Raw genomic sequence first — 26167 nt, 5'->3', positions numbered from 1 at the left:
GTATTACTGCTCGTCCTGAAGCAACCGGTGGAGAGCTCCACTGTCTGCTTCCTCGAACTGAAGAACAACCATTAACAACTATTTTCTGTTTCCTGTCACTCAGACAACTTTATATCCATGCTGTCACAGTCCCTTTTATTACTTGGGCTTTAACTTCGCTGCCAAGCTAATTATCTGCCTATTAGTAAGTTTTATTTTAAATAACACTATTCCCAATACTAATAATAACATACAGTGTTTATGATTCAGATTATTAAATATGGAAATTATTGTCATTGGCAGCTGCGCCGTGAGCTCTTCAGCCCCAAGCTTTGGATTTCCCTTCCTAATTCCTTCCACCTCTCTACCCCTCTCTTCTCCTTTAACACTCTCGTTAAAACCTACCTCCCTGACTTGGCTTTTAGTTGCCTGTCCTAATATCTCATTTTCCTTGCTGCCCAAGTCTGTTCGATAACACTCCTGTGAAGTGTCTTGGGATAATTAACAATATTAAAGCTGCTATATGAATGAAAGTTTATGCTGTTGTTGAAGTCACCATGACTGATACTAATGCCTACAAATAAAGACCAGGGATTGCAGAGCGGCCGACCTTGCTGGGAGTGGGAGCGGAGCTGCAGGGGGCAGTTGGGAGCTGAGGAATGCACCGTTTCAGCTGCTGTCAGGCAGCAGTAGGGGGGGTGGGGGGGGAAGGCAATTGTGACGTCACAGGAAGCCAGTGCGTTGATTGGCCAGTAAGTGCCCAGTGGAAGGGAAAGTGTGAGCGCTAGGACTGGTGTGGGAGTTAAGGTAGATCTATAAATAAAAATAACTGAGACTTTGAAATTAAAAAATCCAAAACTTTAAAACCTTAAAATTAAAATTTAAACATGCATTAAAAAAATAATTAAAACAAACACCTGAAACACATACCTGTGTATTCAAGAAGCGTCTAACTTTTAGTTGTCAGTGGTACTCACATTCAATAAGCACAGTAAATTGTAGCACACATAGGAATAAAGTCATTCAGTTAAGTGAACTAAATAAGATAGGGTAAAATGGCAGGACAGGTGTTACGTTGCAGCTGTGGGATGTGAGACGCTTGGGTGCCAAGGCGATTCATGACAAACATGGCTGCAGAAACTGTAAGCAGCTAGAGGAATTCCAGACCAGGCTTATTGACCTGGAAGCCAAACTGCAGGCTCTGCTCAACACAAGGGAGGGGGAGAAATGACTGGGCACTTTGTTGAGGGGAACTGACATTCTTCTCTGTAGCAAGGAGTGAGGGTCCAGACAGCTGTGCTCCCTGCCCAGTGCCAGGGGTCAGGACATCTATTCAGAGCTGGAGAGGAACTTGGTGGGAGGGGGAGGATCCAATTGTCATAGACCATGTAAGTACATAGGCAGGTAAAGGAAAGAGGTTCTGCAAAGTCAGTGTGAAGGTCTAGGTACCGAATTAAGAAGCAGAGCCTCAAAGGTAGTACTTTCTGCGATATTACCTGAGCCACGTGCAAATTGGCAGAGGGCAAATGAAATTAGAGAGACGAATGCGTGGCTCAAAGACTGGTGTGGGGAGGAATGGGTTCCGGGTTGTGGGGCACAAGCACAAGTACTGGGGAAAGTGGGGGCTGTACCATGGAACGGTCCACACCTGAACCATGCTGGGATGAGTGTTCCTGTGAATTGCGTAACTAGGGATGTAGAGAGGGCTTTGAACCAAATGGGGTGCATAGGGAAGGGCGGTGGTGGGGGCGGTGAGTGAGAGATCAAACTTGGCTAGATGTAGCAAATCAAGGGGTAGAGTCAAGACAGGAAAACAAAATAGTAATATGAGAAATGAGGGACAGAGAATGGCAGGAAAGGCCAAAGGGAAAGGACAGAGAATACACCAACAGTCAAGACTAGATGTTACAAAGATAACAAAGGCAAAACTATTGGCTTTGTACCTGAATGCATGGAGCATTCATAACAAAGTAAATGAATTGATAGAGCAGGCAGAAATAAATAAATATGACCTGATAACCATAATGGAGACGTGGCTGCAGGATGACAAGGATTCAGTCCTGAATACTGAGGGGTGCATGACATTGAAGAATAGGAAGCTAGGTAAAGGTGGAGGGGTAGCACTGGTGATCAAAGATAGCATTGGTGCAACCATTAGAGATGACCTTGCTTCAGGAGTTCAGAATATAGAGTCGGTTTGAGTGGGGTTGAGAAATAGTAGGGGAAAAAGTCACTAGTCGGAGTGGTCTACAGGCCTCCTAACAGTAACCACAATGGAGGACAAGAAGAAATATTGGGTGGTTGTGATAAAGGGACCGCAATAATCATGGGTGATTTTAATCTACATATAAACTGAAAAAATCAGATTGGCAGTGTAGCCTGGATGAGGAGTCCTTACAATGCTTTCGAGATAGTTTCTTAGAGCAGCATGTTCCGGAACCAGCCAGGGAGCAGGTTATATTAGACTTGGTATTGTGTAACGTGACAAGAATAATTTGCAACCTGAAAGTGAAGGCAGAACTCAGTAGTAGCGACCACAATATGACTGAATTTTACATCCAGTTTGAAAGGGAGGAGAATGGGTCTGAGACTAGTACCTTAAATTTAAATAAGGGCAACTATGTGGGCATGAAAGCTGAGCAAGCAGAAGTGAACTGGGACACTTAGCTTTAGGATATGTCGATAGAGAAACATTTAAAGGGATATTTCAGAATATTCAGAATAAGTATATTCCTACGATAAAGAAAAAAATCCTTAACTTATTTAGTTAACCAGCCGTGGTTAAATAAAGGAGTTCAGGTAAGCAGAAAATGCATATAACAGTGCAAAGATGAGTGGCAGGACAGATGATTGGTCAGAATATAAAGAATGGCAAAGAATGACTAAAAGGTTAATCAGAAGAAATAAATTAGCACATGAGAGGAAGCTAGCTAGAAATGCAAAAATGGACAAGAGTTTCTACAGGTACTGAAAAAGGAAAAGACTAAGTAAAGTGAGTGTTGGTCCTCTAGAGAGTGACAGTGGGGAGTTATTAGTAGATAATGAGGAAATGGAAAATGAAATGAACAAATATTTTATGGTAACTAAATTTTCAGATGACACAAAGAATAGGTTGGAAACTATGTTGTGAAGAGGATAGAAGGAGGTTGCAGATGGATATATATAAGTTGAGTGAGTGAGCAAAAATCTGGCAAACGGATTATAACGTGGGAAAATGTGAAGTTATTCATATTGGCAGGAAAAATAAAAAAGTAGAGAATTATTTAAACAGGGAACGACAGCAGAATTCCGAGGTGCAGATGCATCTAAGTGTTTGAGTACATGAGTCATAAAAAGTTAGTATGCAGGTACAGCAAGTAATTCAGAAGGCTAATGGGATGCTGCCCTTTATTAAAGGGGAATTGAACAGAGAAGTAAGGATGTTATACTTCAGTTATACGGGGTATTGGTAAGACCGTATCTTGAATAGTGTGTAGTTTTGGTCCCCTTACTTAAGGATGGATGTAAATGCGTTGGAGGCAGTTCAGAGGAGGTTTCCTGGATTGATACCTGGAATAAGTGGGTTGTCTTATGGGAAAAGGTTGGACAGACTGTGCTTGTTTCCATTGGAGTTTAAAAGCATGAGGGGTGATTTGATTTAAGTGTATAAGATGCTGAATGGTCTTGATGATGTGGATATGGAAAAGATTTTTCCTCATGTGGGTGAGTCCAGAACTCGGGGTCACTGTTTTTAAAATTAGGGTTTTTCATTTAAGGACAGATATGAGGATTTTTTTTCTCTCAGGCAGTTGTGAGACTGTGGAACTCTCTGCCTCAGAAGGTGGTGGAGGTGGGGTTATTGAATATTTTTAAGGCGGAGCTGGATCGATTCTTGTTAAGCAAGGGAATCAAAGATTATCAGCAGCAGATAGAATGTGAAATTTGAAACACAAGCAGATCAGCCACGGTCTTATTGAATAGCAGAGCAGGCTCGAGGGGCCAAATGACCTACTCCCACTCGTATTTCTTATCTTCTTATGTACTTACCTCAGTTTCTGTATTTTACTATCCAGATTACGCAGAGCTGAAGACAGTAGTTTCACTCCAGAATCTTTCAGTTTATTATTACATAGGTCCAGGTTCGTCAGTGACTGGTTTGTACTGAGAGCAGAGGCAAGATCCTTAGCACAAGAACCTTTGAGAGTGTTGTTACACAGCCTGGGGATCAGAGGGAAAGAAAACAGTGGAAATCTGGATAAAATACAGGCAGGGGTGAAATTGGACATGTATGGAGTTGCAGACTAGTCAGCACTGCATCGGGCATCTGCGATATGGGTCTGCTTCAATAGAGCTCAATATCAGGAGTTCCTATAGACACCAGAAAATGTGATTTTACCTGTTCTACATCCCTGCCATTTCCATGTCCATTTTCACCCCACTGATTAATATTAATCCTATTACTGATAGTCATAATAACATACATAGTGCTACTAATAACCCAAGTCCTGATACCAATAATAATATACAGTGTCAGACATTCGGTTATTATAAACACAAACTCTAACAGTCTGGTACTTACTCCAGTTCCTGTATTTTACAGCCTGGATTCCTCAGTGCCGAAGACAGTAGTTTCACTCCTGAATCTCCCAGATTATTTTCACTCAGTCTAAACAGAGAAGTGAGAAACACATTAAAACAGGCTGAATTTTCACAATGGAGGCAAGGAACAGGAACTGGGGTTATTTTGGGTCAGAAACTCACAACCGGTGGGAAAGAGATTAAAGTTATGATTTTTGCATGGGGACGTCATTATTTGTCATGGAGACAGATTTCCTGTTCACTTGGCAGCCATCACTGAGGCTGCTGGTTGTCCTGAGGGAGAGATCAGGAGTTTGTACCAAAGCCTCCCACAGCACCAGAAGGAAGTGAGATGTCACAGGGAAGCCCGGGGCGTGGCACCCAGGGCAGGGAATCCCCCTCACTTTATCGCTGCCAAACCGGAGGCCATGAGGGAGGGGGTGGGGGCGAGTTCCTCTTCCCCGAGGGGGGCAGGAGGAAGCCACCTCATCATGCAACAGGGGCTCCACTTTGTTCAGCGTCCTCTCCCTTCACCTCCTCTCTCACAGCCTGCTGTTCCCTCGATGAGCTGTGTCATCCCGGTGCCTCATTGTCCTCAAGGTCCACACCTCTCTGGAGAGCCATGTTATGGAGAATGCAGCAGATTTCCACACTGACAGAGACACTTGCAAGAGGGGATTGGAGCTCAGCACCCGACTGGCTCAGGCACTGGGATCACATCTTCAGAAGCCTGATGTCCTGATCAATGGTTGTCCAACCATTGTGCCTCTTTCTGGGACTCCCACAGAGAGCTCAGGAACATCACTTTGAGGAATATCCGTTATCCTTTAGGACACACACTTTGGAGGATGAAGTATCATGGCAGCTGCCAGGAAAGTGAGTGCACACATGGAGGAAGTTTTTGTTGTGGTCACAGACGAGCCATTAAGGGAGTGGAAGCCCTTCCTGTTTGGATCTCACTGACCAGTCACTGGGTGCCTTGATGGCCAATGGGTTCTATCAGTGATACCCTGCTCCTGGGGGAAATCCCTGTGTCCCTGCAAGGCCTCTCTGTTATTAAATGATTGCGCTGTCCAGCTCTGGCAAAAAGTGAATCCATGATCTGTGAGATGGCCTGGTGAGCAGCCACATGTGACATGTCTCTAAGGTTCACACCTGATCCTTGGAAGGAGCCAGAAGTGAAGGAGTTCAATGCCACAATAACTGTGACCAGCGCTGTGAGCTATTCAGCATTGAGGACACAGATGTGTGTGGCCAATGCCTGAAGGGTCACAATATCCACCATCACTGGGCATTGATAGTTCCGTCTTCAGCAATAGTTCCTGCATTGAATGTTTGGCCTCTGTTGCCTTCCTGCCCATCTTTCCTCTCCCGTGCCCTTCAGATACCTGGGGTTCTGCCTTCCCTGCGGAGGGTGTTGCCCCTCATCCAACATCTGACAGCCGGAGCCTTCCTTCTGGGAAGGTGGCCTCTCAATTGTTCATGGCAGCCTTTCTCCCTCTTTTACCTCTGCACTGCTGAGAGTGCCAACCCCATTCAAATCCTGAGTTTCCCTCCGCACTGCTGGGAGTGTCAACCCCATTCAAATCCTGAGTTTCCCTCCGTACTGCTGGGAGTGCCAACCACATTCAAATCCTGAGTTTCCCTCCGCACTGCTGGGAGTGCCAACCACATTCAAATCCTGAGTTTCCCTCCGCACTGCTGGGTGTGCCAACCACATTCAAATCCTGAGTTTCCCTCCGCACTGCTGGGAGTGCCAACCCCATTGAAATCCTGAGTTTCCACTCTCACTGCCACCTCAGCAGCATCAAGGAACCCCCTTGCTTAGTGCCTGCCCCACTGGCCTTATCGGGCTGTGGCAGCCATGGCTGGCTCCCACTCTGTGCCCAATTCCCTTCAGATGAACAGATAAACTGTCCGCTCCTTTAGAACTTTAAATCTCAAACCTTATTATGTGCTGAACAAAGTTCTCAACTGTCTTAATTGAGATTCCTGTCCCAACCCGCCTACTCTTGGTGATTCATGATGAAACGAGCATCAGCATCATGAAATTGACACACTGCCGGTGCCAGTTTTCTTGGCACTTTCCTCTGCTCCCTCCGCTGCCTCTGTTTCCCTCCTTCCAGGAGCCCCGAAATGTAATTACATTGAATAAAAACTCAGATCTGATTCAATTGCTTTTCCCAATATCACAGGAAACATGGAAGCAACATCAGAAATCAATGCAGAGATTTTACTGTTACTGTAAATTAAATCTATTGGGGGTAATTTGATCTTTTGTCGATAGTGTATGGTGGGTGATATTGGATCACCCGCCCATACTACAGCTCACCCGATTCTCCTTTCATTGAAGGGAAAAGGAAACAGTGAGCAGTGTAAACTGGTGAACAATTCACTATCACTAATTTGACTACTGGTGAATACCACTTTCACCCCTCTCAATGTTTATTAGATAGAGAGTTGTCTGTGTGCAGCCACTAAATGTCCCCCAGTTTGGCCTCAATCCCTGATGATCAGAATTACTCTCCTGAAGCTCAGTGACTGGCCGGCTAAGTTTGAAGAAACTTGTCTCATTCTGTTCTTCGTTAATTCTGGGCTTTCATGAGAACGATCCAATTTTCCAAGAATTCAAGCAGTGATTCCATGTCCTTCATAATTCTGTGCATTACATTACTCTGTATAACACCTCGGAGTGAATTATATTGTGAAACTCTGCTAACTGTTGCTTTAAAATCCATCCCCCTGGATTTTATGCAAAAAGGAAATGTTATTCTCTCCCCTTAACAAAGTTGAAATGTCCCTGTTCTCCTCGTTGACAGGGAAGGGCTGTCCCCCACTTTATTTAGCATTAAACAGGCTCTACCTTTACTGCAGGTGAGACTATTGCTATAGTTCAGAGCAATTTCTGGGGTTTCCTAATCCCACCGAATCCCCACAGATGAGGCTGGATAATCCGCTCCTGTATGGAGGGGGAGGGGGGAATTTACCCGAAAGTGGGAAGATCTCCGAACCCACAATTCAAACTTGGCGTATGATCGGTTAATTGATCCAATTGCGAACGGAGGGCGGGTTTCAGGCCAACAGAGGGCGAGCATCTGCCCAATCAGTATTGGAGGGCGGCATATCCAGCCTTTGTGGTCATTGGCCTTGACCCGAAACGAAGTCACAGTCAGTAACTTAATGGACCCTCTGGAATGGGGCAGTGTCAGGGGACGCAACAAATGCTGGCATTGTTCACAGCTTGAAGGGTCACTAGGACTTCAGCTATTTCCAGGCTGTTAAACTGAGTGTTTATTTATGAGTTCTGCTGTCTCCAAACTTTTCCACTGAGCAGAGCTGGCATTCTTTTTGAACCGTTGCATGGAGGAGTTGTCTAGTTGCTGCATGTTTTCCTTCAGAGATGTCTGCGCCATTGCAGCGAGGGGAGAGAGAGAGGAGAAGGGCCAAACCAGCCCCTCGATTTAATGAGGACTCACTCAGAGCCCTCCTCCATGCAGTGTCTAACCAACATGAGCAGCTGATGCCATCCGGTGGGAAGAGGGAGAAGCCAAGCCAAACACGTGCTGCCTGGGAGCAGGAGCTGAAGGGGTCAGCAATGTTGGGCTTGTCAGGAGAACCTGGCCTCAATGCCAGAAGGGCCTCATTGACCTCATGAAAGTGGCCAGGGTGAGGAAGGCCTCAGTATGTGCAATCTTGTGCCAGTGTGCTGCAGGGCACAGTCACGAAGGCAGGAGGAAAGAGAGATTGGCTGGGCCTCCAAGACAACATGATGAACAAAGGCTTCACTGCCAGTGACAATGTCTGAGTGTCTTTAAAGCTTTGGTCCAGTTGGAGGGTGGGAGTTTGGCAGAATGTGAAGGTGAGAAATTTGCACAGTATCCAGGCTGCCATGCACTTTACTAATAGAGGGTCCAGCATGCCATTCAGTAATCTGAAATTGTTAACAAGTGGATATTACACATTCAGGAGGTGTGAGCCCACAATGCCCATTTTATAGCCCAAATGATGGACAACAAATAAATACAACACTCAGCAGAACACTAAGCAGACAAAAAAAATGATTCTAATTTATATGGGTTTGAAATGGAACCTGTTCTCCTTAAATTTAGCACTCCCGGCATTTACTCGTTACATCCTGCCAATCAGATAAAAGACCCAATTATGCATAGTCTCTGTTTTCTGAAAGCCAGCCAATCTTCTATCCATGCTAATATGTTAATCCCTACACCATGGTCTTTATTTTATGCAATAACCTTTGATGTGGCACTTTATCAAATGCCTCTGGAAATCCAAGCACAGTATGTCTACAGGCTCCCCTCTATCCACTGCACATGTCACTCCTTCAAAGAACGTCATTAAATTAGTTAAACATGATTTCCCTTTCACAAAACCATGTTTACTCTTCCCGATTACCTTGAGTTTCTCTAAGTGCCCAGCTCTGACCACCTTAATGATCGATTCTAACACCTTCCCCACTTCAGATGTCAAGCTAACTGGCTTATAGTTTTCTGCTTTCTGCCCCCCTCCCTTCTTGAATAGAGGGGTTATATTTGCTACTTTCCAATCTGATGGAACCTTTACGAAATCTGGTGAATATTGGAAAATTAACACCCGTGCATCCACTACCTCATTAGTCACCTCTTTTAAGTCCCTAAGATGAAGCCCATCAGGACGCGGAGTCTTGTCAGCCTACAGCTCCATCAGTTCACTCAGCACTGCTTCCCTAGTGATTCTAATTTCACCAGGTTCCGCTCTCCCTTCCACATCTTGATTTCCAGCTATTGCTGGATATTGTCAAAGTGTGCTAACTGCTGCTGTAAAATCTATCCGCTGGATTTCATGCAACAAGGAAAGTTTATTCTGTCCTGTTACAAAGTTGACATGTCCCTGTTCCCCTAGTTGATATGGGAGGGGTGTTTCCCATGTTATTCCCCATTAAATAACCTCTACATTAACTGCAGGTGCAGCTCTTATTATATTTCAAGGGAATTTCTAGGAGTTCCCTGCTTACATCAGTTTCACAGATATGGGGTGGATTATCAGAAAATCCGGTTATACATCAACTGTCATTTCTACCAGAGACTGTCCACTCTGTGTAAGAACCAGTCAGTGGTACAGATTCCTGAAAATACCTCCCAGTTGTCCAGCATGTGGCTGCATTCTGGGTATCAACGTGCAATGGGGGAATTCGAACTTATAGATCAGCAGCAGGTTTCTACATTAAATGAACAGAATTGGGAGCAAATTTAAATAATTAGAATTCGAAAAGTCTTCTTAGGTAATTATCTAAATTTAAGATATTTCACCCTCCCACCAGAAACAATTTGATTAATTATGATGATATATAGGATTTATTTTCCCTTGTGATCAGTACAGCTTACAGTTGATATGGTTTATAATTATTACTATTTAAGTTATTTTTATCTCCACGGTGTTTATTACCCTTAGACTGTCTATATTCTGTTCCGTTTGTAAATAATTAGCACTATTTCTTATCATCAAAATCCCACGCTTAAACTATTTGATTCACCATGAAGTATACCAACAATTTGTTCACAAAGGCATTATTCTTATTTTCCAATTTGGAATTTTACACATCTTATTTTGTAAAGTTTTTTCTGGCTCTGCCTCTTTTTTCTTGAACTGGAAGTTATTTACTTTCTCATTTATAAGATAGTAAATTTTACTTCAATAATGAAAATACGAGCTACAGGACCAAATAAGCAATTACCTCAATTTCTGACATTTGTACAGAACGTATTCCAGCCGCTGGAGTCCTTCACACTGAATGTAGCACCCGTGTAGATCGAGGTGTTTTATTGTATCACAGAGTCCAAGGACATGAGATAGGACCACACAGTCAATCGGGGTCAGTTGCAATCCACTAAATGCAAGTGTTTCCACAGATCCCACTGTGGCCTGAGCCAGTGCTTTATTCTGAGACTCAAACAGGTAGTGCAATGTGTTCAGGAGGTTCCTTTTACCAGTTTCAGTCGCTGTGTTTCCAATCTGACCTTTAACCTTCTCCTTCACCCAGTCAATCACTCGACAGGTTGTTTGATGAAGAAATGGACTCAGAAACTCCTCCAGGGGCCGAGCCGACCTTGGGGAGGAGAGACCAACAACAAAACGGAGAAATATCTCAAATCTCCCATCTTTTTCACTGTATGCTTCACTGAGGAGTTTCTGGATGTCCTTGGGATCGGGAGACAGGAATTGTGCGAGTGCAGCTATAAACTTCTGGATGGTGAGATGTGGGAACGTGTAAACCACACTCTGGATAGAATCATCTCTCTCCAAAAGTTCCATCAGGAACCCAGACAGGAACTGGGAAGGTTGCAGATTGTACTTGATCAAATCTCCATTTCTAAACACAATCTTCTTCTCAGAGCCTCCTGTGAAGGCCATCTCACCAAGCTTCAGGAACAGATCACGGGGGCTTAAAATCTCTAGGCTATGGTTTTTCAGAATGTTGTAAATATAGTAGGAATATAGTTGGGTGATGGTCTTGGGAACTTGCTGGTGTTTCCTGTTTCTTTGTGTAAAGAAGGGACCCAGTGACAGACCGAGGATCCAGCAGTAGGAAGGGTTGTAGCACATCGTGTACAGGATCTCGTTCTCCTCCACGTGTTTGAAAACAGCTTCTGACACTGCCTGATCTTCAAAAAACTTGTTGAAATATTCCTTCCGTTCATCACCAACAAATCCCAGGATTTCAGCCCAGACACTGATCTTGGCCTTTTCTAATAAAAGTAATGCAGTGGGGCGGCTGGTCACTAGCATTGAACATCCTGGGAGCAGCTTGTGCTGTATTAAACTGTACACAATGTCAGACACTTCACACCAGCATTCGGGATCTGGGCACATGAACTGAGGTTCTGTATTTCTCCGATTGTCAGCAAAATCAATCCTGTCCTTGAATTCATCCAAACCATCGAATATAAACAGCAATCCCTCTGGGTTCTTCCAGAGCTCTCCCAGAACATTCCCAAAGTAAGGATACTGATCCAGTATCAAATTCCTGAAATTTATTCTACTGTTAATATTGTTCAAATCCCGGAATTTAAAACTGAAAACAAATTGAAAGTATGGGTATATTTTCCCAGTGGCCCAGTCATAAACAATCTTTTGTACCATTGTTGTTTTTCCGATCCCTGGGACTCCACTCACTGCTGCTGAACTCCCAGATTTGGATTTTCTCAGGGAAAAACTGCTCTTGGACAATTGATCAGTTTGGATTTTTTCCAGTTCTCTCCGGAGATCTTTCTTTCTCCACTCTTCATGGTCCCGGCCTCTTGCCAGCAGTTCATGTTCTACAAGTGTCCGATCTCGAACATTAGAAATGATCGTTAGCTCAACGTATCGATCAACCAGCTGGAAAATCTTAACCTTCTCCTTTATTAGGATAGTGTTCACTCTCAGTGTTTCAGTTTGAACCTGGAGGATCTCCTTGTGTTTCTGTTGAACACCTTCAATTAGAATAGGCAGAAAATGTTAGTTGTAGTAACATAAAAGGCTTCTCAATATGATCTTGCTGAATAGATAGATTCATTTTATGGTTTCAATCGAAGTTTGTGCAGGAATTAAAGCTCAATTATTGGAAACCTCGCTTGAAAGTGAGCAATAGGCAAGAAAAATTTAAAGTCGTCACTTGGTTCTAATATTTACTGAACATGGAGATTTTATAAAGATGATATTTTCTCTCTGTTGGTTAACACTCTTTGACCTGCCTTTACTCTAGACACCTTATTACAAATCCACAAAGTCCCTGGTTATATGGCGGTAGATGTTCTTGTCAATCAGTTTATGAAATCCTCAGTGAAGCCAATCATCTGCAGCAATGGTAAATAGGACATTGGGTAGGAGTGGGAGAGGGAGTGAATGTAATTGTTCAGGAGTCCCACTGTTATTGTAACCTGCATTCACCAAGTTATCTTTGATATCACTGTGCACTTGGAGAGCAAGAGTCCTTCTGGTATTCTATCAGGCTGTGGGCAGGTTATCTGAGATATTAGGGCCGATTGGCTCAGTTTTCTGGGTGGCCAGTGTGGATCAGGTTGGTGCCAACAGCATGGGGTTTGATTCCATTCCAGCTGGGGTGATCTTGGACCTGCCTCCTTGCCCTACCATGGTTTAGCTGTGAGTCGGACCTGCCTTCGGGCAGAGAACTCAAAAAGAATAATCCTTTTCCTGTTGTCCTGCGTTTCAGAAATCGTTAACAATTTTTCAGGAGTTTTACACATGCATACATTGATTGTGTTTTTACAATAGTCCTGTCCTCTTACTGATCAGAACTAGAAATAGAACAACTACCTACTTCACTCCATGTAACATTAGAGCAGGAACATTCACAGTTTATTTGAACTGTTTACAAATAATTAATTTTGCTCCTAATTTCCCACAATGTAGTTTTTGAAAATTAAAAATATATTTATTTTAATTATTACATTGGGTTCAAACACAACCCGTGAATTGTAGGATTATTCTTTGAGTAGAATAGTGAGCTCTCTTTCACCGCCATGAGGAAATGTGTCAGTAGATTCCCAGTCACCCTGAATATTCCCTTTTCCTCACATTTCTCCACATTAATGCTCTGTTGCGTGAATATCTGTAGATATTCTCATTTCAGATAGAAGACTTTCTGATCTCTCATTCTGTTCCGTGAAATAATAAAAATGTAATGTTTCAAATTTCTTTAACATTATCCGTACAATTTAAAAAGGGACAAATGGTGGAAGGGATAATAAGGCATGTTCTTGATGATCACTGGGAAAGGGAAGAGGCCATTAGAAATTCACAACACAACTTCAAAAAAATTAGCTTGTGTCCAACAAATTTGGTGGAGTTTATTGAGGAAGTCACTAGGATAGGGCATGGGAGAAATCTGGTGGACATTGTCACTCTAGACTTTCAGAAAGCCTTCGATAAGCATCCTCACACTAGGTTACTTCATTTGATGGAGTGTGAGTTAAAATTTGAAACTCTGGATTAGGAAATCTCTTCAATCCCGAACCTAAAATTTAATTTGAAGATATGTTACAAGTGATCTCTCCCAAGGGTTCGTCCATGACTTTGACAATCTGTATTCATGAGCTGGACAAGGGTGAAAATATGAATCACTAACACAAATAGTAGGGTGTTTGGAGTACAATATATACGTTTTCAGATGACAAAAACATCGATTTGAAGATTAAGATAGTAGAGGGCGATCAAATCCAATAAAACGTTTAGATGTGCTACAACTATGGATACACATTGGCAAACCGTGTTCCATTCAGATAACTACCTCATACATATTGATTGGGCCAATATTGAATCCAAGCATCATTTGCAGGGAACAATACTGAGACAGGGTGAGAGATAAAAATGATTTTGGTGCTACTGTGTACAGATCACTGAAGGTTAATGATCAGTGTTAGATTTAACTACAGTTTTTCTGCAAAGTTTTGAGTTTATATTAATGGAACCAATCAGTGTTAAACAAAAGCTATCACATTGCCTGTACATGTTCCTGGTCAGACCACATCTCAATAGTGTGTGCAGTTTTGGTTATCCCTACGTTTTGGGTAATATAGTGTCATTGGAAAAGTTCCAAAGGAGAGCAGCAGGAATGATTCCCAGTTTAGAGAAGCTCAGCTACTGAGACAGGCTCAAGGATTTTAATTTGTTTAATTTCAAGCAGCAAAGAATTACGCTAATTTACAGAGGCCTAGTAAATACATGAATGCCTGGACAGAGTCCCGATTGGTAGATTATGCCAGTTTATCAAATTGGGGAGGATTAGTTTAAACTATGTAAGTGTAGGAATAAACAGCATATTCAGTGTTTTTTTTCTCTGCCCGGAGAACTGAGAGCCTTTGGAATGAGTTTCCAGTTGCTATGGTCGGTGCTGACTCTGAAGAGGGAGCTGGACCAGTTCCTGACTTGGACAGAGATCGCATCATGTAGAAAGTAACTGGCTTATAGGTAACAACTGGACAACATGATTTCCTGAATTGGATTCGATCAACTGAGGAGGTCAGAGAAGAATACGAGGGAACGTTTTCCCACACTGGCTCTGGGCTATTCTATTTTTGCCTCTACCAGGAGATTGCCTGATCCTTGAGAGTGGCAGGGGTGGGGGAGTGGGAGGCAGCGGCGGGAAGAACTGTTTAGCGATCATGGTTAAGCTATTGTGGTGTGAAATTGGCTTGATGGACCTTCTACGATCTTCCTGCTCAGCATTTGATTTGTTAATGATGGGAATGATTTCTTGGGTGCAGAGAACCCGTAACATCTGGCTCAAAGCCCAGCTCTTCACTGTGAGCCCAGAGAATCCGTGCACACCCAGGTTTGCATTATGATTCACAGCATCGTGGGATTCTGGCAGCTGTGTATAAAATATCAGAATAGCATACAGCAGCTGGACTAAGTCAAAAAATGCAATGCCCACATATTTACAGAATACAACAGAAATCATTTCATATGAATTGTAAATTAAATATGTCCATAGTTGAGGATCAATGACAAATCCTCATCATGTTCAATCTCCTGTTTCCCAGCACTTGATTTTCTGATTTTCAGAATCTGAGTATCTCTAAAACAAATGTTCCAATCATTCGGATTCTCAGAAAGGAGGTGATGGTATTGTCGCTGAACTAGTAACCCAGAGACCCAGAGTACTGCTCTGGGAGTCTGGGTTCGAATCCCACCATGGTGGATGGTAGAATTAGAATTCAATACAAATCTGGAATTAAAAGCCTAATGATGACCATGAAACCATTGTCGATTGTTGTAAAATCCCTTCTGGTTCAACCCATCTGCTGTCCTCACCTGGTCTGGCCTACATGCAACTTCAGACCCACAGCAGTTAGCTCTTTGCAGTGAGCTCTGAAATGGCCTCGCACACAGTTGTAACACAAAATAGGAATGAAACCAGATGCAGCACCCGGTATCGACCGAGCAAACAACAACCGCAATCTCAGCCCTGTCGACCCTGCAAACTCTTCATTATTAACATCTCCCAAAATTGGGAGGGCTGTCTCACAGGCTAGCCCATCCTCATGGAGATAATGTCCCATATTATCAGATAATATCCATCATTATCCCTGGGACTGGGATAATATAGGTGTCCTGTCAGCAGAGGTGGCGGCACAGTGGTATTTACCCTGGGTGTCCTCAACATCGACTCCACAGCCCAAGAATTCTCATGGCATCAGGTCAATCGTGGGCAAGGAAACCTCCTGCTGAGCACCACGTGCCGCCCTCCCTCAGCTGATTCAGTTCTCCTCTATGTTGAACGAAGGAAGCACTGAGGGTGGCAACGGCGCAGTACTCTGGGTGGGGGACTTCAATGTCCATCACCAAGAGTGGCTCGGTAGCACCACTACTGACTGAGGTGGCCGAGTCCTAAATGACATAGCTGCTAGACTGGGTCTGCAGCAGGCGGTGAGGGAACCCACAAGAGGGGAAAACATACTTGACCTCATCCTCACCAACCTGCCTGCCGCTGCTGCATCTGTCCATGACAGTATCGGTAGGAGTGATCATCGCACTGTCATTATGCAGACAAAGTCCCGCCTTCACATTGAGGATATCCTCCATTGTGTTGTGTGGCACTACCACCGTGCTAAATGGGATAGATTTCGGTCAGATCCAGCTAACTCGAGACTGGGCATTGATGTGGGCCATCAGCAGCAGCAGAATTGTACTCGAACACAATCTGTAACATCATGGCCCGGCGTATCCCCCACTCTACAAATACCATCAAGCCATGTGTTCAATGAAGAGTGCAGGAGGGCGTGGTTAACAAGTAGCAAGTAACATTCACGCCACACAAGTGTCAGAAAATGACCTGCTCCAACTAGAGAGAATCCAACCATCGCCCCTTGATGTTCAATGGTGTTACCATCATTTAATCCCCCACTACCAACATCCTCGGGGTTACCATTGACCAGGAAATGAACTGGACTAGCCACAAAAATACTGTGGCTACACGAGCAGGTCAGAGGCTAAGAATCGTGCAATAAGTAACTCATCTCCTGACTCCACAAAGCTGTCCACCATCTACAATGCACAAGTCAGGAGTGTGATGGAATACTCCCCACTTGCCTGGATGAGTGCAGCTCCCACAACACTCAAGAAGCTGGACACCATCCAGGACAAAGCAGCCCCGCTTGATTGGCACCACATCCACAAACATTCACTCCCTCCAAGACTGACGCACAGGCGCAGCAGTGTGTACTATCTACAAGGTGCACTGCAGGAATTCGCCAAGGCTCTTTAGACAGCATCTTCCAAACCTACGACCACTAACACGTATTAGGACCAGGGCAGCAGATAGATGGGAACACCACCGCCTGGATGTTGCCCTCCAAGTCGCTCACCATCCTGACTTGCAGATATATCGCCACTCCTTCACTGTCGCTGGTTCAAAATCCTGGAACTCCCTTCAAACAGCACTGTGGGCGTACCTACACCACATGGACTGCAGTGGCTCAAGAAGGCAGCTCACCACCACCTTCTCAAGGGCAACTAGGGATGGGCAATAAATGCTGGCCCTGCCAGCGAAGCCCACATCCCGTGAATGGATAAAAAAAAGTGAAATGGTTTTAAATGTCCATTTCATCTCTTACCTTTCAGGTGCCTGGGTACTTCAGATAAGCCTCTTCCAATATTCATGTAATCAACTGGATCAGAACCTGTTGAAAGCAATTAACTTTCATGAAATCAGATATATGTAATGTTATAGCAAAATCTGCAATGTTTGAATCCCAAATTGAATTCACTGTGTGATTTTACCGTACCAAGTTCCTGTATTTCTTTTATTATTTTATCCAACTTTGGGACCCCATGATGCACTTTCACAAAGGATTCCCACATCACCCTTCGGGCCCGAGAGCCTTTCTCCATCACCAGACTTAGGAGAAGCTTGGAACTGTCCGCCCGGTTTCCCTTATCCGTGAGCTCGGTGACTTTCTGCAAAGAATAATAATGAATATATCGAGGATCAGAGTGAAAGATAAACACTGAGAATGAGAAGGAAAGGGTCTGCTCAGTGATGGCATTTCCAATTGTTTTGAGCACAATAAACAGTCACTGGGCAGAGAACTGATGCATAATGAACATTCACGAAAAATCATCTTCATCTCATTTCAGTCATTAACAGCAAATAAATGTGAATAAACTAAGCCAGAAGTCTGAAATACATTTTGGGGAGAGTGAGGAATCATTGACAATCTGCAGTATTTTAATATGATCGGTGTGATGAGTTTTCTTTGTCAAATTATTGATTGACAATATGATCCACTTGTTTCCTCACACTGACTTCTTGCTGTTACAGTATCTCATTTACTCAGCAAGAAAATAGCAGCAAATCAGATCTCTGGTGGAAGGGAAGGGACGATTCTGGTCATTAAGTTATTTTAACAGAAGAATGGGAATCTTAAAATGAAAACTGGCAGTGAAACCACCATTGACTGAACCAAACCAGTACTGTTGAGTTATCTGTCAGGAGAATCGACCAATAATAATGGTGAAAAATCCAATCAATCCTATCAATTTCCCCCTCAGTAACTGAAAGTTCAGAAGGTTGATATTTTTGCAAATTTGCTACGAGTATGAAAACTTGGTAAGGAGTGGGAAGTGGATAGGTTTTGAGAGTGAGTAGGACCCAAGATATCTGAACACTGTGGTGGTGTGAAGGAGAGGCTGCTCATAAGGCCAGGGTCAGAGCAATGGAGAATTCCAATGGGAGGTTGCAGGACTCGAGCAGCTTACAAGGAACGAAAGGGTCAAGGTCATTAAGTTATTTAAACAGAAGAATGGGAATTTTAAATTGAAGGCATCTGAGGACTGGGAGATATGATAGGTTTGTGAGCACACAAGTGATATCCGGGACCTGGAATGGTCCAGGGTAAAGGCAGCAGAATCCAAGTAGCTTAACATTCCAGAGGTTGCAAGGTTACCTTGGTTACCTCCACACTCAACTGTTCCAAATCCATGGATGAAGGTTGAGGAGAAGTGTTGAGATAGGGGGAGAGACTTGCAGTGTTATGTGGAGAGAAGTAGGACATTTTTGTGCTGGCAGGTTTGCAGCAAATTGAGTTCAGTTTGAAGCTGGACACTGAAACACCAGATAGCCTGGCTAAGCTTTAGTCAGTGACCAGGGGGACAAATCCAATCAAGTGATGAGAAGATGGAGTTTGTGGCAGGGATAGCAGACAATGGGGTCGATTTTTCCAATGTCTAACAGTAGGAAAAGGGAGTTACGTTCCACACCAAGAGTATAGAGGCAGGAAATTACACAGTGAATGAACTCAATTACCTTATGTTCACCCATGAGAGGTGACTGTCAGAGCGAGAAACAGGGACAGGAGTTTTAAAATATTCTTTGACGAGATGTGGGCATCACTGGCTAAGTCAGCATTTGTTACTCATTCTTAATTACCCTAAAGAAGGCGGTGGTGAGTGACCTTCTTGAACTGTTGCAGTCCATCTGGTACAGGTACACCTACAGAGCTGCTGGGAAGGACATTCTCGTTTTGACCTAGTGACAGTGAGGGAATGGCGATAGAGTTCCAAGTCAGAGTAGTTGGAGGGGATGTTGCAGATTGAATGAGTTTAGTTTGCTGATGCTCCCATGAGGAGTGATGGGTCACACCAGGAGGGCAGAGAAAAATCATTTATTCCAGTTGTGTGCAGTTTTGGACACTCCATTATTGAATGAATTATAAACACTGAAGGAACTGTCCTGCAGATTCATCAGGATGTTACCAGGGATGAGGAGTTATTGTTAAAGTGGGTATTTGAGAATTTAGGAATCAAGGTGAGCAGACTAAAGGATGAATTGATCAAAGTCTTCAAGCCTCCGAAGCATGAGATAAAATCACAGCATCGATGGGGGAAACGATTGTTTTTTTTCTGACACACAGATTTTCCTGGTAGTTCATTGCTTTCCCACTATACCCTCCCTGTTCTCCCCTTTTCCCAGCCTCATCAAACTCTTTCCTTTTATTGTCAGTCCACACTAGAGATAAACCTGAATCATTCTCCTATCCTTTTACAGATAATGATGGATCTGCTGGGTGTTTTCAGTTTCATATCATTGCGTCAGATTCACAATATTTACAGTTCGATCTATTTTCCCATTTCTATTCTGTAAGATTTGGTGATTCCGTTATCTAATATGGGAACAATTCTCAGTGGCAGCATGGAAAGCAAATTAGGTGTTGGGGTGTATTAAGAGGGCAATATTGAGCCAAAAGTGTGAGGTAATTTGCAACTTGCTAAAAACATTGGTGTGACCATACTTAGAATACTGTGTATAGTCCTGATTGCCTCAGTACAACAAGGTTATGAGAGCTACTGAAGAGAACAACTAGAACGATTGAGAGGATGGAGGGGTTGGGCAAGGAGCTATTGTGTAAACTGGGCGTGTCCTCACTGGAAAAAAAAAGATTGAGAAGTAATATGATTGCTGTTTCCTATTGACTTCAATTTTGAGAGGACACCTTGATGCCACATTAGCTCAAATGCTGCCTTGATGTGAAGGGAAAGCACCATCACCTTTCCTCTGGAATTCTTTTGCCCATGTTTGAGCCAAAGCTGCGATTAGGTCTGGAACACAGTGGTCCGGGGAGAACCAAAACTGAGTATTGGTGAGCAGGTTATTGCTGAGTAAGGGCCATTTCAAAGCACTGTCGATGATACCTTCCATTGTTTTGCTGATTACTGACAGTAGGCTGATGGAATTGCAATTGCTGGCTTAGATTTGTCCTGCTTTTCATGGATAGGATATTCCCGTGCAATTTTACACATTGTCAGGTAGATGCCAGTGTTGCACTGAAACAACTTGACTAGAATTGCGGCTAGTCCTGGAGCAGTAATCTCCAGCATTACAGCTGGGATATTGTTGGGGACTTGCATCCAGTGAGCTCGGTTGCTCCTTTACATCATGTGGAGGGATTTAAATTGGCTGAAGACTTGTTTCAGTGATGATGGGAACCAGAACCTAGTGGATGAATCATCCGCTAAACACTTCGGACTGAAGATAGTTGCAAAAGTTTCAGCCTTATCTTTTGCACTCGTGCTGGGCTCCCCATCATTGATTATGTGATTGTTTGTGGATTCTTCACCTCCAGTTAGTTGTTTAGCTGTTCATCACAATATGACTGGTCTGGCAGAAATGCAAAGCTATATGCTCTGTTGGTTGTGGGATCACTTGCTTCTGAATATCACAGAATCACACAGCGCAGAAGAGGCCCTTCGGCCCATCGAGTCTGCATCGAAACGTGAGAAACACCTGACCTACCTACCTGATTCATTTACCAGCCCATAGCTTTGAATTTTATGACGTGCCAAGTGCTCATCCAGGTACATTTACCCACCTCCACCACCCTCCCAGGCAGCGCATTCCAGACCATCACCACCCTTTGGCAAAAAAAAATTGGTTCCTTACATCACCCTAAACCTTCTGCCCCTCACCTTGAACTTGTGTCCCCTTGTGACTGACCCTTCAACTAAGGGGAACAGCTGCTCCCCATCCACCCTGTACATGCCCCTCACAATTTTGTACACCTCAATCAGGTCACCTCTCAGGTCTTCTCTGCTCCAACGAAAACAACCCAAGTCTATCCAAACTCTCTTCATAACTTAAATTTTTCATCCCAGGCAACATCCTGGTGAATCTCCTCTGCACCCCCACCAGTGCAATCACATCATTCCTATAATGTGGCAACCAGAACTGCACACTGTACTCCAGCTGTGGCCTCACCAAGGTTCCATACAACTCCAGCATGACCTCCCTACTTTTGTAATCTATGCCTCGGTTGATAAAGGCAAGTGTCCCATATGCCTTTTTCACCACCCCACTAACATGCCCCTCCGCCTTCAGAGATCTATGGAGAGACACACCAAGGCCCCTTTGTTCCTCAGAACTTCCTAGTGTCATGCCGTTCATTGAATACTCCCTTGTCAAATTATTCCTTCCAAAGTGTATCACCTCATACTTTTCAGGGTTAAATTCCATCTGCCACTTATCTGCCCATTTGACCATCCCGTCTATATCTTCCTGTAGCCCAGAACACTCAACCTTACTGTTAACCACCCAGCCAATCTTTGTGTCATCCGCAAACTTACTAATCCTACCCCCCACATAGTCATCTATGTCATTTATATAAATGATGAATAATAGGAGACCCAGCACAGATCCCTGTGGTATGCCACTGAACACTGACTTCCATTCACTAAAGCATCCTTCTGTCATCACCCTCTGTCTCCTACAATGAAGCCAATTTTGAATCCACCTTATCAAATTACCCTGTATCCCATGTGCATTTGCCTTTTTTATAAGTCTCCCATGTGGGACCTTGTCAAAGGCTTTGCTGAAATCCATATAAACTACATCCACTGCACTAAACCCATCTACACACCTGGTCACCTCCTCAAAAAAATCAATCAAATTTGTTAGGCACGACCCCACTCTGACAAAGCCATGCTGACTATCCCTGATCAAACCTTGCCACTCCAAGTGGAGGTAGATTCTCTCCTTTAGAATTTTCTCCAATAGTTTCCCTACCACTGATGTGAGGCTCACTGGCCTATGAATCCCTGGCTTCTCTCGACAACCCTTCATAAATAGCAGAACCACATTAGCTGTTCTGCAGCCCTCTGGAACCTCCCCCATGGCCAGAGAGGATTTAAAAATTTGGGTGAGAGCCCCTGCGATCTCCCCCCTTGCCTCGCTCAGCAGTCTGGGACACACATCATCCGGACCTGGAGATTTGTCAACTTTTAAACCTGCCAACACCTCCAATACCTTGTCACTCCCGATATCAATTTGCTCAAGAACCTTGCAGTCTCTCTTCCCGAGTTCGATACCTTCATCCTCATTCTCTTGGGTGAAGACCGATGTGAAGTATATATGTTATGGCGATGTGTTGTAGCCTCACCAGGTTAGCATCTCATGTTTATATACCCCTGATGCTGATCCTGAAATGCTCTCCTACACATTAATTGAACCAGGGTTGAGCCCCTTGTTTGATTAAAATGGTGGAGTGATGGAAATGCCTTACCACAATTCTGCAGCTGATGGCCCACAGCACTTTGTGGATAGTCAGTTTAGAGACAGTAGATCTATTGTGTATCCATCACATTTAGCACGGTGATACTATCGCACAACACAATGACAGGTGTCTTCAGTTTGAAGATTTTACTTCATTTCCTACGAGGACTGTGCGGTGGTCACTTCTATAGTGTCATAGACAGATGCATCTGCAATAGGTAGATGGGTGAGGACAAATAGGGTTTCACCTCCTGTTGGTTCTCTGGCCAACTGCTGCAAGCCCAGTCTGGCAGATATGTCTTTCAAGACTCAGAAAGCACTGTCATTATTGGTGTTTCCGAGCCATTCTTGATGAGAGAAATTAAGTCCCCACCTATGGTGAATTCTCTGCCCTTGCTTTTTTTAATTAACCTGGAGGAGTCCATATTCATCAACTGGAGGAGGGCAATAATCAGCAGGTGGTTTTGTTGTCTATCTTTGGCCTCATGCCAAGAGACTTCCTGGGGTTCTGAATTTATGTTGAGGACTCTCCCTGGTTACTGTATACCCCTAGGCTGCCATCTCTGGTGGATCCATCTAGTGGGAAAGGGCATACCCAGGAATAGTAGCAGAAGAGTCTGGGATGTTGTTTGATGGTCATATTGACAGGATTATTCTTATGTCAGGCTGTTGTTTTATTGGTCACATTTGTTACAAGTCCTTCAATGTTAGTGGGGCCTTTGCATGGTAGACTGAGCTGTGACTGAATCCAATGCTGCGTGCTCTTATTACACCTGTTTATAGCTGTGTTGCATGTTGATCTAGACCATTTCAGAGGGCAGTGAAGAGTCAGCCATGTTGCTGGGTGTCTGGAGCCATATACAGGTCAGGATGAGTAAGAACGGCAGGTTTCCATCCCTAAAGGACACGAACGACCCAGATGGCTTTTGACGACAATTCAATATTATCTAATTACCTTAGATCAAATTCACAAACTGTCACAGTGAGATCTAAGTTCAGGTCTCTGGAGTATGAGTCCAGGCTACTAGTTTGTTAATTCAGTAACATAACCACAATGATCTCGGTATCTGTATGTGGTCAGTGTTGTATGCTTGGAAGCAACAGGTCACTTTGGGTCTACGGTTCCCAAAGCTCTGAGGCTTTCCTCACCTCATGCTTGGTTCTGGTGTTGGCTAATTATTGGAGATTGATTTAGCACCATTATCAACATGTGACTGCCCGGGTGTTAGAAGATGATCTAGATAAATCTTGGTCTTCTATCATACTTACATTCTGCAAGTTCTGTAATGTTTAAATAATCCAACCTCATTGCAATCCTCCCACTTACCCGATGTTCTTGTCCATTGAAAATCTGCTCGTATGTTAACAATAAGCTGACTCCATCCACCCCTCCTTCAACCGCTTGCTCTATTCTGTCCCAGTAAAGTTTTGTCAACTGGAACAGCTGGAAATCATCCCACTTTGTCAAGAACTCAGTGATTCTGGAGTTTGGATCTGTGAACACAAAATGGAGAAAAACAAACATCATTGAATTTCTAGCCACGTTGTTCTACTTCCTTTACAGGAAGCGACTGAATCCTCCTGTGAGCCACATTATCAAACAAAGTGTGAAAATCCAGAAACATTAAGTGATAGCATAGCTGATTTGTGACCTAATCCCTAACCTTGCCCCAAATCCCTTCATACCCATGGTTAACAAGAAGCTATCAATCTCAAATTTAAAGCCAGCAATTGTCTTTATAGTTTGCTGGCTGTGGGAGTCGTTGGCAAGGCCAGCATTTGTTGTCTATCCAAAATTGCCCCAGAGAAGGAGGTGGTGAGACACCTTCTTGAACCACTGCAATATATCTGGTGCATGTATGCCCACAGTGCTTCTGGGAAAGGAGTCCCAGGATTTTGACACAGTGACAGTAAAGGAACAGTGATTTTCTTCCAGGTCAGGATAGTGTGTGGCCTGGAGGGGAACTTGCAGGTTATGGTACTCCCATGCATCTGTTGCCCTTGTTCTTCTTGGTGGTAAAGGTCATGGATTTGGAATGTGCAGTCAAAGGTGCCTTGGTGAGATGCTGCGCTGCATCTTGTAGACATTACACACTGCTGCCACTGTGCGTAAGTGGTGGAAGGAGCTAATGTCTTCACATTGAGGATACCCTCCATCATCGTGCTAATTGGGATAGATTTCAAACAGATGTAGCAACTCAAGGCAGGGCAACCATGAGGTGCTGTGAGCGATCAGCAGCAGCAGAACTGTACTCAGCCACAATCTATAACCTCATGGCCCGGTATTTCCCACACTCTACCATTACCACCAAGCCAGGGGATTAATCCTGGTTCAATGAAAAGTGCAGGAGGGCACACCTGGAGCAGCATCTGGCATACCTAAAAATGAAGTGTCAACCTGGTGAAGCTATAACACAGGACTACTTGTGTGCCAAACAGCATTAGCAGCAAGTAAAACAGAACGAAGTGATTCTGCAACCAATGGATCACATCTAAGCTCTGCAATCCTGCTATGTCCAGTCATGAATGATGGCAGACAATTAAACTACTCACTGGAGGAGGAGGCTCCACAAATATCCCTATCCTCAATGATGGGAGAGTCCAGTACATCAGTGCAAAGGATAAGGCTGAAGCATTTGCTACAATCTTCAGCCAGAAGTGCCCAGTGGATGATCCATCTCGGCCTCCTCCAGATGCCCCCAGCATCACAGATGCCAGTCTTCAGCCAATTCAATTCACTCCACGTGATAAAGAAATAAATGCAGGCACTAGATACTGCAAAGGCTATTTGGCCCTGACAATATTCCAGCAATAGTACTGAAGGCTTGTGCTCCAGAGCTTGGCGCACGCCTAGCCAAGCTGTTTCAGTGAAGCTACAATACTGGCATCTGCCCGACAATGTGAAAAATTGCTCAGGTATGTCCTGTACGCAAAAAGCAGGAAAAATCCAACCCGGTCAATTACCCATCAGTCTACTCGCGACCATCAGAAAAGTGAAGGAAGGGGTCATCAACAGTGCTTTCAAGCGGCATTTGCTTAGCAATGACCCGCTCACTGACAATCATTTGGGTTCCGCCAGGGTCACTCAGCTCCTGACCTCATTACAGTCTTGTTTCAAACATGGACAAAAGAGCTGAGCTCCAGAGGTGGGATGAAAGTGACTGCCCTTGACATCAATGCAACATTTGACTGGGTGTGACATCAGGGAACCTTAGCAAAACTGTAGTCAATGGAAATCAGTGGGAAAATTCTCCAGTGGTTGGAGTCAGACCAAGCACAAATGTAGATGGTTGTGTTTGTTGGCGGTCAATCATCTCAGTTCCAGGACATCACTGCAGGAGTTCCTCAGGGTAGTGTCTTAGGTCCAACCATCTCCAGCTGCTTCAGCAATGACCTTCATTCCATCATAAGGTCTGAAGTGGAGATGTTCACTGATGATTGCGCAATGTTCAGCATCATTCGCAACTCCTCAGATACTGAAGCAGTCCATGTCCACATGCAGCAAGGCCTGGGTGATATCCAGGCTTGGGCTGACAAGTGGTATGTAAAATTTGTGCCACACAAGTATCAGGCAATGACCATCTCCAA

At 44.0% G+C, this 26167-nt stretch overlaps 1 protein-coding gene across 2 annotated transcripts in view; it reads right to left on the bottom strand.

Annotated features, from left to right (window-relative positions):
• The window catches only part of LOC144694772 (NACHT, LRR and PYD domains-containing protein 3-like), a 45195-nt gene extending 21118 nt beyond the window's left edge, over positions 1–24077 (bottom strand). Inside the window, exons 1-5 of one of the 2 annotated variants that reach the window (XM_078565349.1) lie at positions 23907–24077; positions 17322–17493; positions 17151–17216; positions 10268–12005; positions 4538–4624 (exon numbers count right to left, since the gene is read on the bottom strand). In XM_078565349.1, the coding sequence (XP_078421475.1) occupies positions 4538–4624; positions 10268–12005; positions 17151–17216; positions 17322–17427 (1997 nt within the window). In that variant the 5' untranslated portion in view covers positions 17428–17493; positions 23907–24077. The remainder of the gene's footprint in view (positions 1–4537; positions 4625–10267; positions 12006–17150; positions 17217–17321; positions 17494–23906) is intronic. The other variant, XM_078565348.1, reaches the window with a different exon arrangement.
• Positions 24078–26167: the final 2090 nt, after the last annotated feature.

Source organism: Cetorhinus maximus, chromosome 20 (assembly GCF_964194155.1).
Source record: "Cetorhinus maximus chromosome 20, sCetMax3.hap1.1, whole genome shotgun sequence".
NCBI lineage: Eukaryota > Metazoa > Chordata > Chondrichthyes > Lamniformes > Cetorhinidae > Cetorhinus > Cetorhinus maximus.
Note: the sequence above shows the minus strand (reverse complement) of the source record. Positions and strands in the feature narration are given on the sequence as shown.